Source organism: Herpailurus yagouaroundi, unplaced genomic scaffold, assembly GCF_014898765.1.
Source record: "Herpailurus yagouaroundi ecotype Mexico unplaced genomic scaffold, PumYag 142, whole genome shotgun sequence".
In the NCBI taxonomy this organism is placed as follows: Eukaryota; Metazoa; Chordata; class Mammalia; order Carnivora; family Felidae; genus Herpailurus; species Herpailurus yagouaroundi.
Genome location: NW_024412397.1, coordinates 14,485,541 through 14,498,754, shown reverse-complemented (window position 1 = coordinate 14,498,754; position 13,214 = coordinate 14,485,541). Strand labels below are relative to the sequence as shown.

The 13,214-nt window shown below is 43.6% G+C and overlaps 1 protein-coding gene across 1 annotated transcript in view; it reads left to right on the top strand.

Moving 5' to 3' along the window:
- TNFRSF11A (TNF receptor superfamily member 11a) overlaps nt 1-13,214 on the top strand; it is a 54,588-nt gene that overhangs the window by 21,658 nt on the left and 19,716 nt on the right. Inside the window, exons 5-9 of the mRNA XM_040478482.1 lie at nt 579-660; nt 1,866-1,991; nt 6,194-6,337; nt 11,132-11,225; nt 12,551-12,645. Coding sequence (XP_040334416.1) covers nt 579-660; nt 1,866-1,991; nt 6,194-6,337; nt 11,132-11,225; nt 12,551-12,645 — 541 coding nt within the window. The remainder of the gene's footprint in view (nt 1-578; nt 661-1,865; nt 1,992-6,193; nt 6,338-11,131; nt 11,226-12,550; nt 12,646-13,214) is intronic.

Sequence of the window (13,214 nt, the reverse complement as noted above, 5' to 3'; positions counted from 1 at the left end):
GCATCCGACTCTTGATTTTCGCTCAGGCCATGATCTCATGGTTCATGAGTTCAAGCCCCACATCGGGCTCTATGCTGATGGTATGGAGCCTGCTTGGGATTCTCTCTCTCTTCCTCTCTCTCTGCCCCACATGCGCATGCTCTCTCTCTCTCTCTCAAAATAAATAAGCTTAAAAAAACTCAGAGAAAGTCTGTAAGACCAAATTTGACATCCCTTGTGGACAATATGTATATTAAGGGGCCTCCTTATGTTCTACGGTTTTATGACCAAAGTTGCTGAGCATGTATCTGTCCACCATGTGACCGTAATCCATCATATTACCATGAGCAGAACTGGAATATTTTTAAATGCTTAAATGGGTTTTAACGCCAGTGCCGATTGGTTTCGTACATTCGTAGTGGGGAATGTGCTAATATAGGGAAGTGGCATTGCAGGGAGGCGGTATCACAAAGAGCAGTTTCAGGACTGTTGATGGTGTTTTCTTAGGCTTGTCAGAAATGGAATTTGGTGATTCACTTTTTGTTGTATCCAGAAAGGACTTGTGCAAAATCTCTACCTGGTGTCAATTTCCTTTGCAGGTGACTTTTCAGATCACCCCTCCGTGTACCCATGAGAGGCATTATGAGCGTTTTGGACGATGCTGTCATAAATGTGAACCAGGTTTGTGTGTCTGAGTCACCTTTCCTTGCCCCTCAAAAGCGGGTGGAGCTCTCATTTATTTCTTAATCCAAGGAATAACTTCTATCCTGCCGGATTAAAAAAAAAAAAAACGAAATTGGATCGACTTTTTATGGCAGTGGCAGGTAGTACTGCGTGTCACCCCGAAGACAAAAACCTTTCTCTCAATAGATAAAATCACTTAAAAATCAAAAGCAATTGCAGAAACTGGTACTTAATTTATGCTGGAACACATTTTTCTAAAACGCTATTTCTTGAGAAACCATGGTTTTGAAAACCATATTTTAGCACTTTGCAATTCAAACTTACAACATACAAAATGTAACTCTTCTTTAAAAGTATTTTACAGAAAATTTGGGGGGGGGAATACCATACTGGAATTGTTGCTGCTGAAAATTGCCTACACCCTATTAAACCTTCTCCCCATGCACCTGCTGAGGGGCAGAAGGCGGACCGGTTACCTCTCCCCCATAGTTGCTCTGCCAGATTGTGGCCAAGTGTTTCTACAGCCTCAGTAAAGCCCCAAGTCCGTGGGGTCCTCACTCATTCATTGTCCTAGAAACCGCGGTTACATTACAAGAGGATCCTTTAGATATTCAAGATGTAAATATTTTTCAGATGTGCAGAGCAAGAGCTGGTGATTTTCGTGAGCATGCATGCATGTGTGTGCGTGTGCATGCATGTGTGTGCATGCGTGTGTGTGTGTGTGTGTGTAGTACTGTTTAGTCAAACTGAGTTACCTGTGAGCCCCCAGTATATGTAGAACAAAAGAAGTTAAGTCTCCAGATGGACAGCAGAGGGGATTTTGGAGATGGGAGGGCAGGGGTAAGGTGAAATTCTTGTTTAGCCCCCAGGGAACCCCTCAAGTTCTACAGTTACCTGTTAGAAAACCATCCTCCTTTTCCCTGGTCAGCAGAGTTGTAGGGTGGAAAGGATGATGTTTTACTTACATGAGCTAAAAGGCCGCTCACCTTGAGCACAGCAAACCTAGGAGAGGCTGTTTTAGCCAGCTGGGATGCCTGAGAGCCCATCACTGATATGTGGCCTCATCCCTTGTATCCTACTGTGTTAGGGGACTTCCTGGGATCACAGTCCTTTAAATGGTCCAATAGATTGGTGTATTTTTGTTGTTATTTTTCTTGGGGGGGTATTTTCAATTGGTGCATTTTTTTCTCTCCTAAATTAAGGAAAGTACATGTCTTCTAAATGCACTACTACCTCGGAGAGTGTATGCCTGCCGTGTGGCCCGGATGAGTACTTAGACACCTGGAATGAAGAAGATAAATGCTTACTGCATAAAGTCTGTGACTCAGGTAAGTCAGGCATATCAGCAGCAAGTGTGAATAAGTGATATTTTTGATACGGTGGTGCTATCTCTTTTGGGGGGCATAGGGAGAAGCTTTGACCTTGGACCCCGAGAAGCAAGTGCTTCAGATCCCGAAGCATTGGGTGAACATTCTTCATTTAGAACATTTTTTTTTTTTTAAGAGAGAGGGAGAGAACCCCCAGCAGGCTCCACGCTCAGCACGGAGCCCAACGCGGGGCTCAATCCCACAAACCGTAGGATCGTGACCTGAGTTAAAATGAAGAGTTGGACACTTAACCAACTGAGCCACCCAGGCATCCCTTCATGTCAAACTTTTGTTCGAATATAATTGAGACCAGGAGAGGTTGGGTGACTTTTCTAAGGTGAACAAATGAGAAGCAGGACTCAAAGCCAGATCTGACTCTCAAGTCTTCCTGAACCGTAAGTGTCTTACTATACAGTTTGATCTCCCTATCAGACTGCTAATTTTTTTATTTTCAGTCAAAAAAAATTTTAATTATAGTTTAATTGTAGGAATCAGGATCAAAATATGTCCCTTTAGTCTTGACCTAGAGGTTCCCTTGCCTTTTTTTTTTTCTTTCCCATTTAGTTTCTCTGTTGCAGAAACCATCTTTGTAATCCTGTGAAGTTTCCACAGTCTGATTTCTGCTGGTTGCATTCCCTTTGTGTCATTTAACAGATTTTCCTGTCTCTTCTATTTCCTGCAAAGCGATTGTTAGGTCTAGAAGGCTCATGAAAAGCTGGGTATGTTTGTTTGTTTGTTTGTTTGTTTGTTTGTTTGTTTTGCAAAACTGCTTCATAGTTGGCATGATGCAGGGATCATATAGTAGCTAGCTGCTTACCTCTCTTCTTGTGATATGAGCGGCAGTCGACCATCATGGCCTCGATCCATTTTCATTAGGAGCTGTAGAAAGGTGACCTTCTATCACTCCTTCTTCATTATAGTTGGGGAAGCTTCCCTCCTCAACTAATTGTTACCCTGAATTACAGTATATACAGGAAAGGCAGAATGAATGCTTGTAACTTTATTTACCACTTTTCAAAATAATGCCTAGATCACCAAGCTTCTCCAAAGGATTTGTATGAATATTAACGAACGCAGCCATTTAGACATATTTGAGGTATTTTAACCTATTGCAGTTACTAGTTGTATGGGTGCTCAGATTATCTTACCTCCTCCAGCTGGCCCCTCAGTCTTTGCTATGACCCCAGGTGACTTTAAGAGCTCCCCTTGCCTCCAGGCTCATTTTGGACATTTCCTGCTTCGAACCCCAAACCAGCCATTTCTTTAAGAATTCCTGACTGCATCCAGAGGAACATCTTATTTAGCGACCTCACTCTGGGTGCCAGTGAGGCTCACTGTTACCAGACTGATCCTTGTTTATAGGTTCTTTTCAGTGGACAGAATTAGGAGAGAAGTATTTTTCTTAAACGTCATAATTTTCTAATGTGTTAGAGACAGCTGGCAGATTTTGGCCGCAAAAGGTAACATGGAAACTCCACTGAGCAGAAGCATCTGATCAAGTCTTTTTTTCTTTCCCACTGCTTAGTAATGACCTTGACTCACTGCTGTCTCTTGGAAATAAAGATTCATTCTGTCTCCTGCCAAAGTCAATTAAAGCCCCAAACCTGGTACGTTAAGATACTTAAAAATAACATCAAAATTTTTCATCACCACACCGGCTTACATGCACTCACATTTGAGTGGGTCGTGGAATTAGAATTTTCCAAGGAAGTGATCCTTGTCCATGTATGTTGCGGCGTTAGGCACATGTTTATGCAGATTGGCCTTGGTGCTATACAACTGACCTGGGCCCCGGGGAGCAGAGCGGACACAGGAGGGAGGCAGGAAGATTTCTCAGCAGGAAGATTTCTCAGGTTCTCCATGCTTGGGTCTAAAAAGAATGGGAATAGGAAACATCCCCTCCCTGAGGGCAGGAACTTGGGCTTCTCTAACAGAATAGCACAGACTGAGTGGCTCAAACAACAGACCTTTATTTCTCCCAGTTCTGGAGGCTGGAAGTGGGAGATGGGGGTGCCAGCATGGTTGGGTTCTTGGTGAGTGCCCTCTTCAGGATTTCAAGATTTTCTTGCCGTGTCTCCATATGGTGGAGAACAGAGGAAGGAAGCTGTCTGCTTTTGTACAGAGGCACTAATCCACTCATGTGTCTCCAACCTCATGGCCTAACCACCTCCCGAAGGCTGCACTTCTTAGTACCATCACCCTGGGGGTTAGGATTACAACATGAATTCTGAGAGGACCTACAATCTGTCCAAAACAAACTTCTATAAGTACTCAGTATAAGTAAGGCTATTTGGACAGGCCAGGTGAGATGGGGTCCTATAGGGTCCTAAAGTCTGTTTCAAATAATATTGTATTATATCGTGTGTGTGTGTGTGTGTGTGTGTGTGTGCGCGCGCGCGCGCGCGCAGGTTGATTCCTGTTATTCACAGAATAACATCAATGTTCTATAAAGTCATCACAAAAAATGAACCAGCAAATACTGTATAGTATTTAGTATTTGTATAGTATTATAGTATTTCCTAGGGGAAATACAGGGTTAGGTTCCTGGGAGCCTCTGGTCACAACATCTTTGTTAACTGATCCATGTATAACCTTGTTTTATGTGTGTTTCTGTTTAAAGACACCTTAATAAATATTCTGATTCATTAACATTGAACTTACAACCAACAGTGCTGAAATTCATGCCTGGACAAAGTTTATCTTAGCATATATCTTCTCCATGAGACACATCACAGCCTTCTTGAGGGGCCTGGAAATACCAAATGGCACTTCTGCACAAAGACTGTGGGCCATTTTAAGCAATGGCATCACTAACAAAAAGCACAGAAATGCCAAAAATGGGACACTAAATAGACCACAAAAAGGACACTTGATTCCAGTAGGCACAAGAAGGCAGAGTGGGACTTTGCTTGACCTCAGCTGACAGCATGCATGCCTGGCCAGTGGCTTGAAATTTCCACTGTTCTGCATGTGTGCAAGAATGACTGCAAAAGTGCCAGGAGTCCTGAGGTGGGGTTACAATGAAATTTTAGCGAGTGGGTGAAATGGCAAATATGAATCACCAAATGGAGATGGCCTTGTATAAGCATGACTTCTCTTCCACAAAAAGTGGAAAGGGCAGCTTTGGGTTAAGAAGAGGAGCACTTTGCAATGTGTTGTGAGAAAAGAGACAAGTACCAAACAGATTGCCCTGAGTATTTGGGGAGATTAACTTCCAAGTATGTCATCAGGCTCAACTTCTGTAATGCATTCTCTGATTACGCATGACACTTCTCTGATTACACTGTGACCCCTGTTTTCACAGCTCTGAATAATCTTGTGGTCCTGCAGGATGCCAAGATGAATCCCCGGTGTCCAGATCCCTGTTCTCTTAGGTTCAATCTAGCATTAGTGTTAAGACTATTGATCACATTTGAATTCACTAAAAATTAAGCAGCTGTGAAATCTATTTTGCATTAGCCAAAATAGACAATAATCATAATTCCCCGCTTCTTAGTCCTCTCACTACTATGAAAATTGCCTTTAAAAAAAAAATTACAGGGGGCGCCTGGGTGGCGCAGTCGGTTAAGCGTCCGACTTCAGCCAGGTCACGATCTCGCGGTCCGTGAGTTCGAGCCCCGCGTCAGGCTCTGGGCTGATGGCTCAGAGCCTGGAGCCTGTTTCCGATTCTGTGTCTCCCTCTCTCTCTGCCCCTCCCCCGTTCATGCTCTGTCTCTCCCTGTCCCAAAAATAAATAAACGTTGAAAAAAAAAATTAAAAAAAAAAAAATTACAAGACTCGGAGTGCCTGGGTGGCTCAATCAGTTAAGCAAGCATCGGACTTTGGGTCCTGTCATGGTCTCAGAGAGGGAAGCCTGCTTGGGATCCTGTCTCCCTCTCTCTCTGCCCTTCCCCCACTCATGCCCTCTCTCATTCTCTCCCTGTCTCAAAAATAAATGAACATTAAAAAAAAAAAAACCTCACAAGACTTAATTATTGAGAGAGAGAGAGAGAGAGAACCCTGCTGGGCTGTTTTAGTGGAAGCACTGGAAGGGGGAGCTTGGTAGTTCCCGAAAACCCAGGCCCCAGTGATGCATTTGCGGGGAGCCAGGCAGGTGCCACGTCCCCGTGTTGCAGGGTTGCCCTAAGGTGGAAGGTGAGCAGCTGTGTCTCTGTCTCCCGCAGGCAAGGCCCTGGTGGCCGTGGAGCCCGGCAACCGGACGGCCCCGCGGCGCTGCGCCTGCACGGCCGGCTACCACTGGAGCGCGGACTGTGACTGCTGTCGCCGCAACGCCGAGTGCGCCCCGGGCTTTGGCGCGCAGCACCCGGGTAGGGGTTTGGTTCGTGCGTCAGGCGGGCTCTCCCGCGGGGGCCGGAGCAGGCTCTGAGAGGCGTCTCTGCATCATTCCCGCTCCGGGGAAGCAGGTGGCACGGGAGTAGCTTGAGGGCCCCCTTGAGCAGGGCCAGGTTAACCTCGTCCAGGGAAATGTGGGCGCGGGGCGCTCCACCGAAGGCTCCATCCGGGACACCTTGGGATCCCCGCTTAGGCGGGCAGGGGTAGCGCAGACCCTTTTTAAAAATCTGGTGCAACCCCGCTTAGGCGGGCAGGGGTCCTCAGACCCTTTTTAAAAATCTGGTGCAACCCCTTAGAAGGCTTTTGAAAAACCATGCGCCCCTGGCATATTTTTAGGTTGGCAGCTAACATTTTTTTTATTGCCAATGTAAAGAGTTGCTAAGGAATTAGTTTCCAAGGAATTATAACAGCAGTAACACTTTTAAAAATGGAATTCAGTGGCATCTAAACAGCATAGCAATTTGATAGCATCATCATCCTTTTAAAAATGCACTAATGGTCCTTCACTCTTGGAAGTTTTATACAGTTTTATACAGTTTTCCCTCCTTTGATTTGTATCCATTTCACTTTCCCCATAGAATTTTATCCTAATGTATTTTTATGCTTGGAGGGATTTTACGAATCACCTTTTCATAGAGTTTCACATCGCAAATGTACACAGATTAGAGATTGTAATTTTTAACAATTTCCCGTGACTCAAGGTTCTAAGAGTTAAAAACACTTCCGGACTAAATTTTATTACAGTTATTACCCGATTGTCAAAAATATATTTTGATATAATTGTAAAAAATTTATGAACTTAATGAGTGGAGTTTTTCTTATTCATATATTCATGGTTGGCTATTATTTATTGCTAAAATGCAACAGAATTCAACATTCATTCTATTTCCACCAAGTGCTGAGAAACTTGGTCCCATAAATCACTAAATGGCTAAGGAAACCTTCTGTTAGACAAGTATCTGTTCTTTCAACACTTTCTTAGTTATATGTCCAGGCCTCAGAATGGTGTGACATGAAAAGATGTCTGAGGTTTTGAATGTTTATTTATTTTTAAGAGAGAGTGTGTGTGCACGCAAGCAGGGTAGGGGCAGAGAGAGAGGGAGACAGAAGATCTGAAGCAGGCTCGGTGCTGACAGCACTGAGCCCCTTGTAGGGCTTGAACTCGCCAACAGCAAGATCATGACCTGAGCCAAAGTCAGACGCTCAACTGACTGAGCCACCAGGGTGCCCCTCAAAGGTATTTTTAATGATATCTCAGTTAAGAACTCAGTGGTGTTTTCAATTTTGTTAAAAGTAAAGAAATAGATATCTCCTTTAAAAAAATTTTTTTAATGTCTATTTATTTTAGAGAGAGAGGGAGGGAGGGAGGGGCAGAGAGAGAGAGAGAGAGAGAGAGAGATGCAGAATCCGAAGCAGGCCCCAGGCTCCAAGCTGTCAGCACAGAGCCTGACGCAGGGCTCAAACTCACAAACTGTGAGATCATGACCTGAGCTGAAGGCCCACGCTTAACCGACTGAGCCACCCCGGTGCCCCAGAAATAGATATCTTCTTGACAGAAAAGTATTTCTTAGAGTTATTTACTGCCCTGACTTCTGGAAAGCACCCCAAAGCAGTTTTTTCAAGATGTAACAAATGATTCTTCATATCTGTTGATCTTTCATTTAGAGGCAACTTGTTTTAACCCAGAAGACTTGGACAGGATTAGAAGAATTAAGATGCTATTCATTTCAATTTTTATGGAAGAAAATGTCCATCAGTCACACTGGTCCAGTCCGCCCTTTTTACCAAATGTATCAACTGAACCAGATTTTCTCTTGGTAAAAGTCTGACTTGATTTTTTTTTTAGTTATTAAAATAAATCTGGGGAACCTGGGTGGCTCAGTAGGTTAAGCATCTGACTTCGGCTTAGGTCAGGATCTCACGGTTTGTGAGTTCGAGCCCCGCGTCAGGTTCTGTGCTGACAGCTTGGAGCCTGGAGCCTACTTTGGATTCTGTGTCTCCTTCTCTCTCTGTCCCTTCCCCACTTGTGCTCTGTCTCTCTCTGTCCTTCAAGAACAAATAAATGTAAAAAAAAATTTTTTTTAATCTCTTTAAACAAATTGAAAAAAAAAAAAAATCTCCCTGTGACAGCCAACTCCCTTTTGAATTTGATTCTAAGACAAGGCCCAGAGCCTTCCCACAAGTTTGCCACCTGCATGGGAAAAGGTGCCTTTTCTTTGATGGATGTTGTCTCTGCCATATTCCTTTGGAAACGGTGCGTTCTCTGAAAATAGGTGGAGGATGGAGGGGGTGAAGTGGGTGAATGAAAATCTCCCTCGTGCCCTACCTTGCAGTGTATTTGAATTCTGAACAACTCACCCTGGTCCCAGATACCCCATTCTGTTGTCACACTCACATTTTGCCCTCGACAGACAAGAAAAGGCAGACACTGTATGGAGGTGCTCTGAATGCAGGAGTTTTGCCATTACCGATATTTCGATTTGTTATGTTGTTTTGTTTTGTTTTGGCGTCTCAGAGGTTTAGCACCAGAGCAGGATTTGGAGCGGGCAAGCAGCCTGCCTTCTTTTGTAAAGTGGGGAAAGTGTGATTGTGTCCAGGGAAAGAGGAAAGGAGAACCTATAGGATGCCTCTGGCAGGTCAGTTGTCTCAAATAGTAGATGTGAGAGTCCAGTGCTTGGATTTAATGCCTTTAAAGCCATGTGTGACTTGTGGCTCCTTAGGAAGTCTCTTTGTTTCTAAGGGTTACTCTTCTAGAGTGTGTTAATATTTTTCAAAGCTGTCTGAATTCATGTGAGCAACTAGATGTTAACTGGGCTTCTGTTAATATCGTTTCAAAGTGAATCAAGCTACTAGATTGGGGATTATTAGATTAATTATTAATAATTACTTTTTTTTTAAATTTCAGTCAAAGTTAGTTAACATATAGTGTAATAATGGTTGCAGGAGTGGAGCCCAGTGATTCATCTCTTACATTTCTCACCTAGTGCTCATTCCAATAAGTGCCCTCGTTAATGGCCATCACCCATCCGCCCCCCCCCCCCCCCCGCACCCCATCAGCCCTCAGTTTGTTCTCTGGATTTAAGAGTCTCTTATGTTTGCCTCCCTCTCTGTTTTTATCTTATTTTTCCTTCCCTTCTCCTATGTTCATCTGTTGTGTTTCTTAAATTCCACATTTGAGTGAAATCATATGATACTTGTCTTTCCCTGACTGACTTATTTCACTTAGCATAATACACTCTACTTCCAACAACGCTGTTGCAAATGGCAGGATTTCATTCTTTTTGATTGCCCAATGATATTCCACTGTATATATAAACCACATCTTCTTTATTCATTCATCAGTCGATGGACATTCAGGCTCTTTCTTAGTGTGGCTATTGTTGACAGTGTTGCTATGAACATTGGGATGCATGTGCCCCTTCAAATCAGCATTTTTGTATCCTTTGGGGTACCCTACTTATTGAGGCAATTACAGAAATCAAGAATGTACTTCCCATTTGACTTTGGACAAAGAAAGTGCAATTTATTATTTTAATGCTTTATTTATGAAAATGAATCACAGGAGTGCTTTCAAGCGTAAATTAACTGCTTTAAGAGTAAATTGTGATTTTGGCACTGATTGCCTGATTATGATATCACATAGTAGCCAATGTTCATTGATTGGTTGATCAGGGGAGGGGAGGGGAGCGGGGGGAGGAGCAGAGAGAGAGGGAGAAAGAATCCCAAGTAGGCTCCAGGCTGAGCGTGGCTCCAACCTATGACTCTGAGATCATGATCTGAGCCAAAATCAAAAGTCAATGCTTAACCGACTGAGCCACCCAGGCGCTCCACCAATGTTCTTCTTTATTGGAATTACCAAAGGGGCATCACGTGTCGGTTACAGTAAGGATAATAGACCTAGGAAATTGGAGATATTTCCTATTTTGATAACATAGTTGATGAGGAATGTTAGAGATCTGAAGAAGGCTTCCTAACTACAACCAATTTCTGCTTGCACTGCCATGGATTAAGGCAGGGGTCCAAACTCCATCCCACCACTGTGTTTGTGTAAATAGAGTTTTATTGGAACACAGCCATATCGTTGTTGTTGTGGTTTTTTTTTTTAACATATTGTCTATGATATTTTCATGCTACAAGTAATTACAGAGATCAGAAGGCCTGCAAAGCCTAATATATTTACTGTATGGCCCTTTTTAGAAAACATTTGCTACCAACTCTTGCTTTAAGAGAAGGAGATCCGTAGGGTTTTTTGGGGAAGGGTTGCTTTTGTTTCTGTTTTTCTTAGAGAAAACTTTGTTACAAACATTCTAGTGTCCGGACTGGTAAGATTTAGCTGGTCAGGAGTCATGACAGGAAGTTTGCCTTAAAAGCTGTGAAAAGGCTGCCATCCTTTGTAGACAAAAGCTGCTATGAACCCAAAAGGCTGAAAGGGGAGATCGGACAGGTGCCTGGTTAAAACAAGGCAAACAGCAGGCTCCCCACGTGACCAGGACAGCGGCTCTGAACAGCAAAGCATGAGTCCCTAACTCAGACGCTGATGTCAGTAACCTGACAGTGAGCCAGTTACCTTTCTAAGGGCGGTTCTGGGACACTGGGCCCTCTACAGCCAAGATGAACCACAGCAATCGGCCGTAGGCGGTGACAGTGGGAGTGGGGAGGCTGGAGGCACTGGCGGGGCTCCTGATCTCGGGTCCTCGGGGCCTTCAGCCTGGCCGATCTCTAAGTGTGCCTGTTTGTTTTGTTTGTTCTTTTGTCCATTTTGTTGACAGTGCAGCTCAACAAGGACACAGTGTGCGAGCCCTGCCTTGTGGGCTCCTTCTCAGATGCCTTCTCTTCCACAGAAAAATGCAAACCTTGGACCAAGTAAGTGACAACAGAGGAGCCAAGAGAGTTTGTTGATTTTATTTTATTTAAAAAAAAATTTTTTTAACATTTATTCATTTTTGAGAGAGAGAGCATGAGTGGGGAAGGGGCAGAGAGAGAAGAAGACACAATCCGAAGCAGGCCCCAGGCTCCGAGCTGTCGGCACAGAGCCCGACACAGGGCTCGAACTCACAGACTGTGAGATCACGACCTGAGCCGAAGTGTGAGGCTTAGCCAACTGAGCCACCCAGGTGCCCTGAGTTTGATTTTAAACTCCACCTGCACTGTCTTCAACTTGATGTGTGACAGGAGTTCTGTACTACTGTTTAGATTCAGTTGGATCGAATCTTTGACTTCCAGTTGCAGCTTCTTTTTTCGTTTTTCTAACCTTATTTACTTGAGAATGACTTATGATGTTTATTATCATTCCCTCGCCGCTCCCACGCTTCCCAGCTTCCCCACACCACCGGTGTATTTGCCCAGAGATTTGTGTGTGTGTGTGTGTGTGTGTGTGTGCGCATATGGAAGCCTCCTGTTCATGTAAATGTTTGCATACTCTACACATCTTGGGCTTCTTCACATAATATATGCTAACGGGAGCTCATTCCATGTTTGTTGACTTAGATCTTTGTGGCTTTTGGTCGCTAGTGTTTCACCATAGAGCTATACCATCATTTTATTTAATAATTTCCCTTTTGATAGTCATATAAGTAGTTTCCAGTCTGTCACAGTAATAAATAATTCTCAGTGCATCATCTCGTATATATATACTGTTTCGCACTTAATGTGTGCGTGTGTGTGTGTGTGTGTGTGTGTGTGCAGTGAAATTATATGTATATATAGTGGAATCCCTGGGTCCTTCCATTGTGTGCTTTCTATTGAATACTAATATAAATACATGTATTGAATCCTAAAAAATTCCCAATATAGTAATTCTCATTAGATATTTATTTTCTAATCCACTTACTCACGTTTTATGTTGAAAAAGATTTTTTGTGTTTTCAGCTTCAAAAGAGCATTCAGCAAAAGTTTATCACTCAGCCAAGGCCACTGAAGCATTTGGCATCTTTACGGAAGACACCAGTGCTCTTTTCCAGAACACAGTCTCAGACTAGTTCTTAGAGAACCCTGGCAGTGGTTACTTTTGCTCATTCATTTGTCCACCCTTACAGTGTGTGACAGGCACTGGGGATTCCCGTGTGCAGGAAGACCTCAGTTTTTCTCCCGAAGGAGCTAGCAATCTAGTGGAGTAGAGCCTTGTGTAGCGTTGTTTTTTAAAAAACAAGAATATGAAACCGAGTACTTAACCAATTCTACCTCCACAGCTGTAGCGTTCTCGGAGAGACGGAAGTACACCATGGGACTGATAAATCAGATGTGGTTTGCAGTTCTTCTCTGCCGTCTACAAAGCCACCAAATGGTATGTTTAAACAGAGCGGGTTGGTTGTAGATATGCCCAATCTCATCCGCTCTTCTAGAAGTCTCCCAAAGTACATGCTGTGCCTGAAGGGGTTCACCTCAGTTTCATCCCATCTGATCCGTGGTCCCCCTTCACTTCCATCGGTGTTCTAACTCGACATATGTTGTTTACTTGAAACTTTCCTGCTGGAATGGATGACTAATAAAATATTCATATATGCAAAAATAGAAAGAAAGAAACAAAGAAAGAAAAGAAAAAAGAAATGGAGCTATAAACATGAATTAAAATGCCCCATTATGGCAGGATAGTGGAGATCACAGTAAGGGTGTCTGTGGGAGATTTTGGTCACCAGCTAGAGTTAGGGTATCGCTATTGTTATATACGGCACGTTTTGTAGATCAAGTTAATTTGAAGTAGCTTAAGTGATCAACACTTGACGGAAAAGTTGACAGCTTTTGTCAACTGGATGCTGGTTACCAAGGGGAGTGACATGGGGCAGAGGTGGGTCCAGATATGGCAGCACTGGAGATGGCACACACAGCAGGAAGACCCTCGTAATGAGGCAAGAG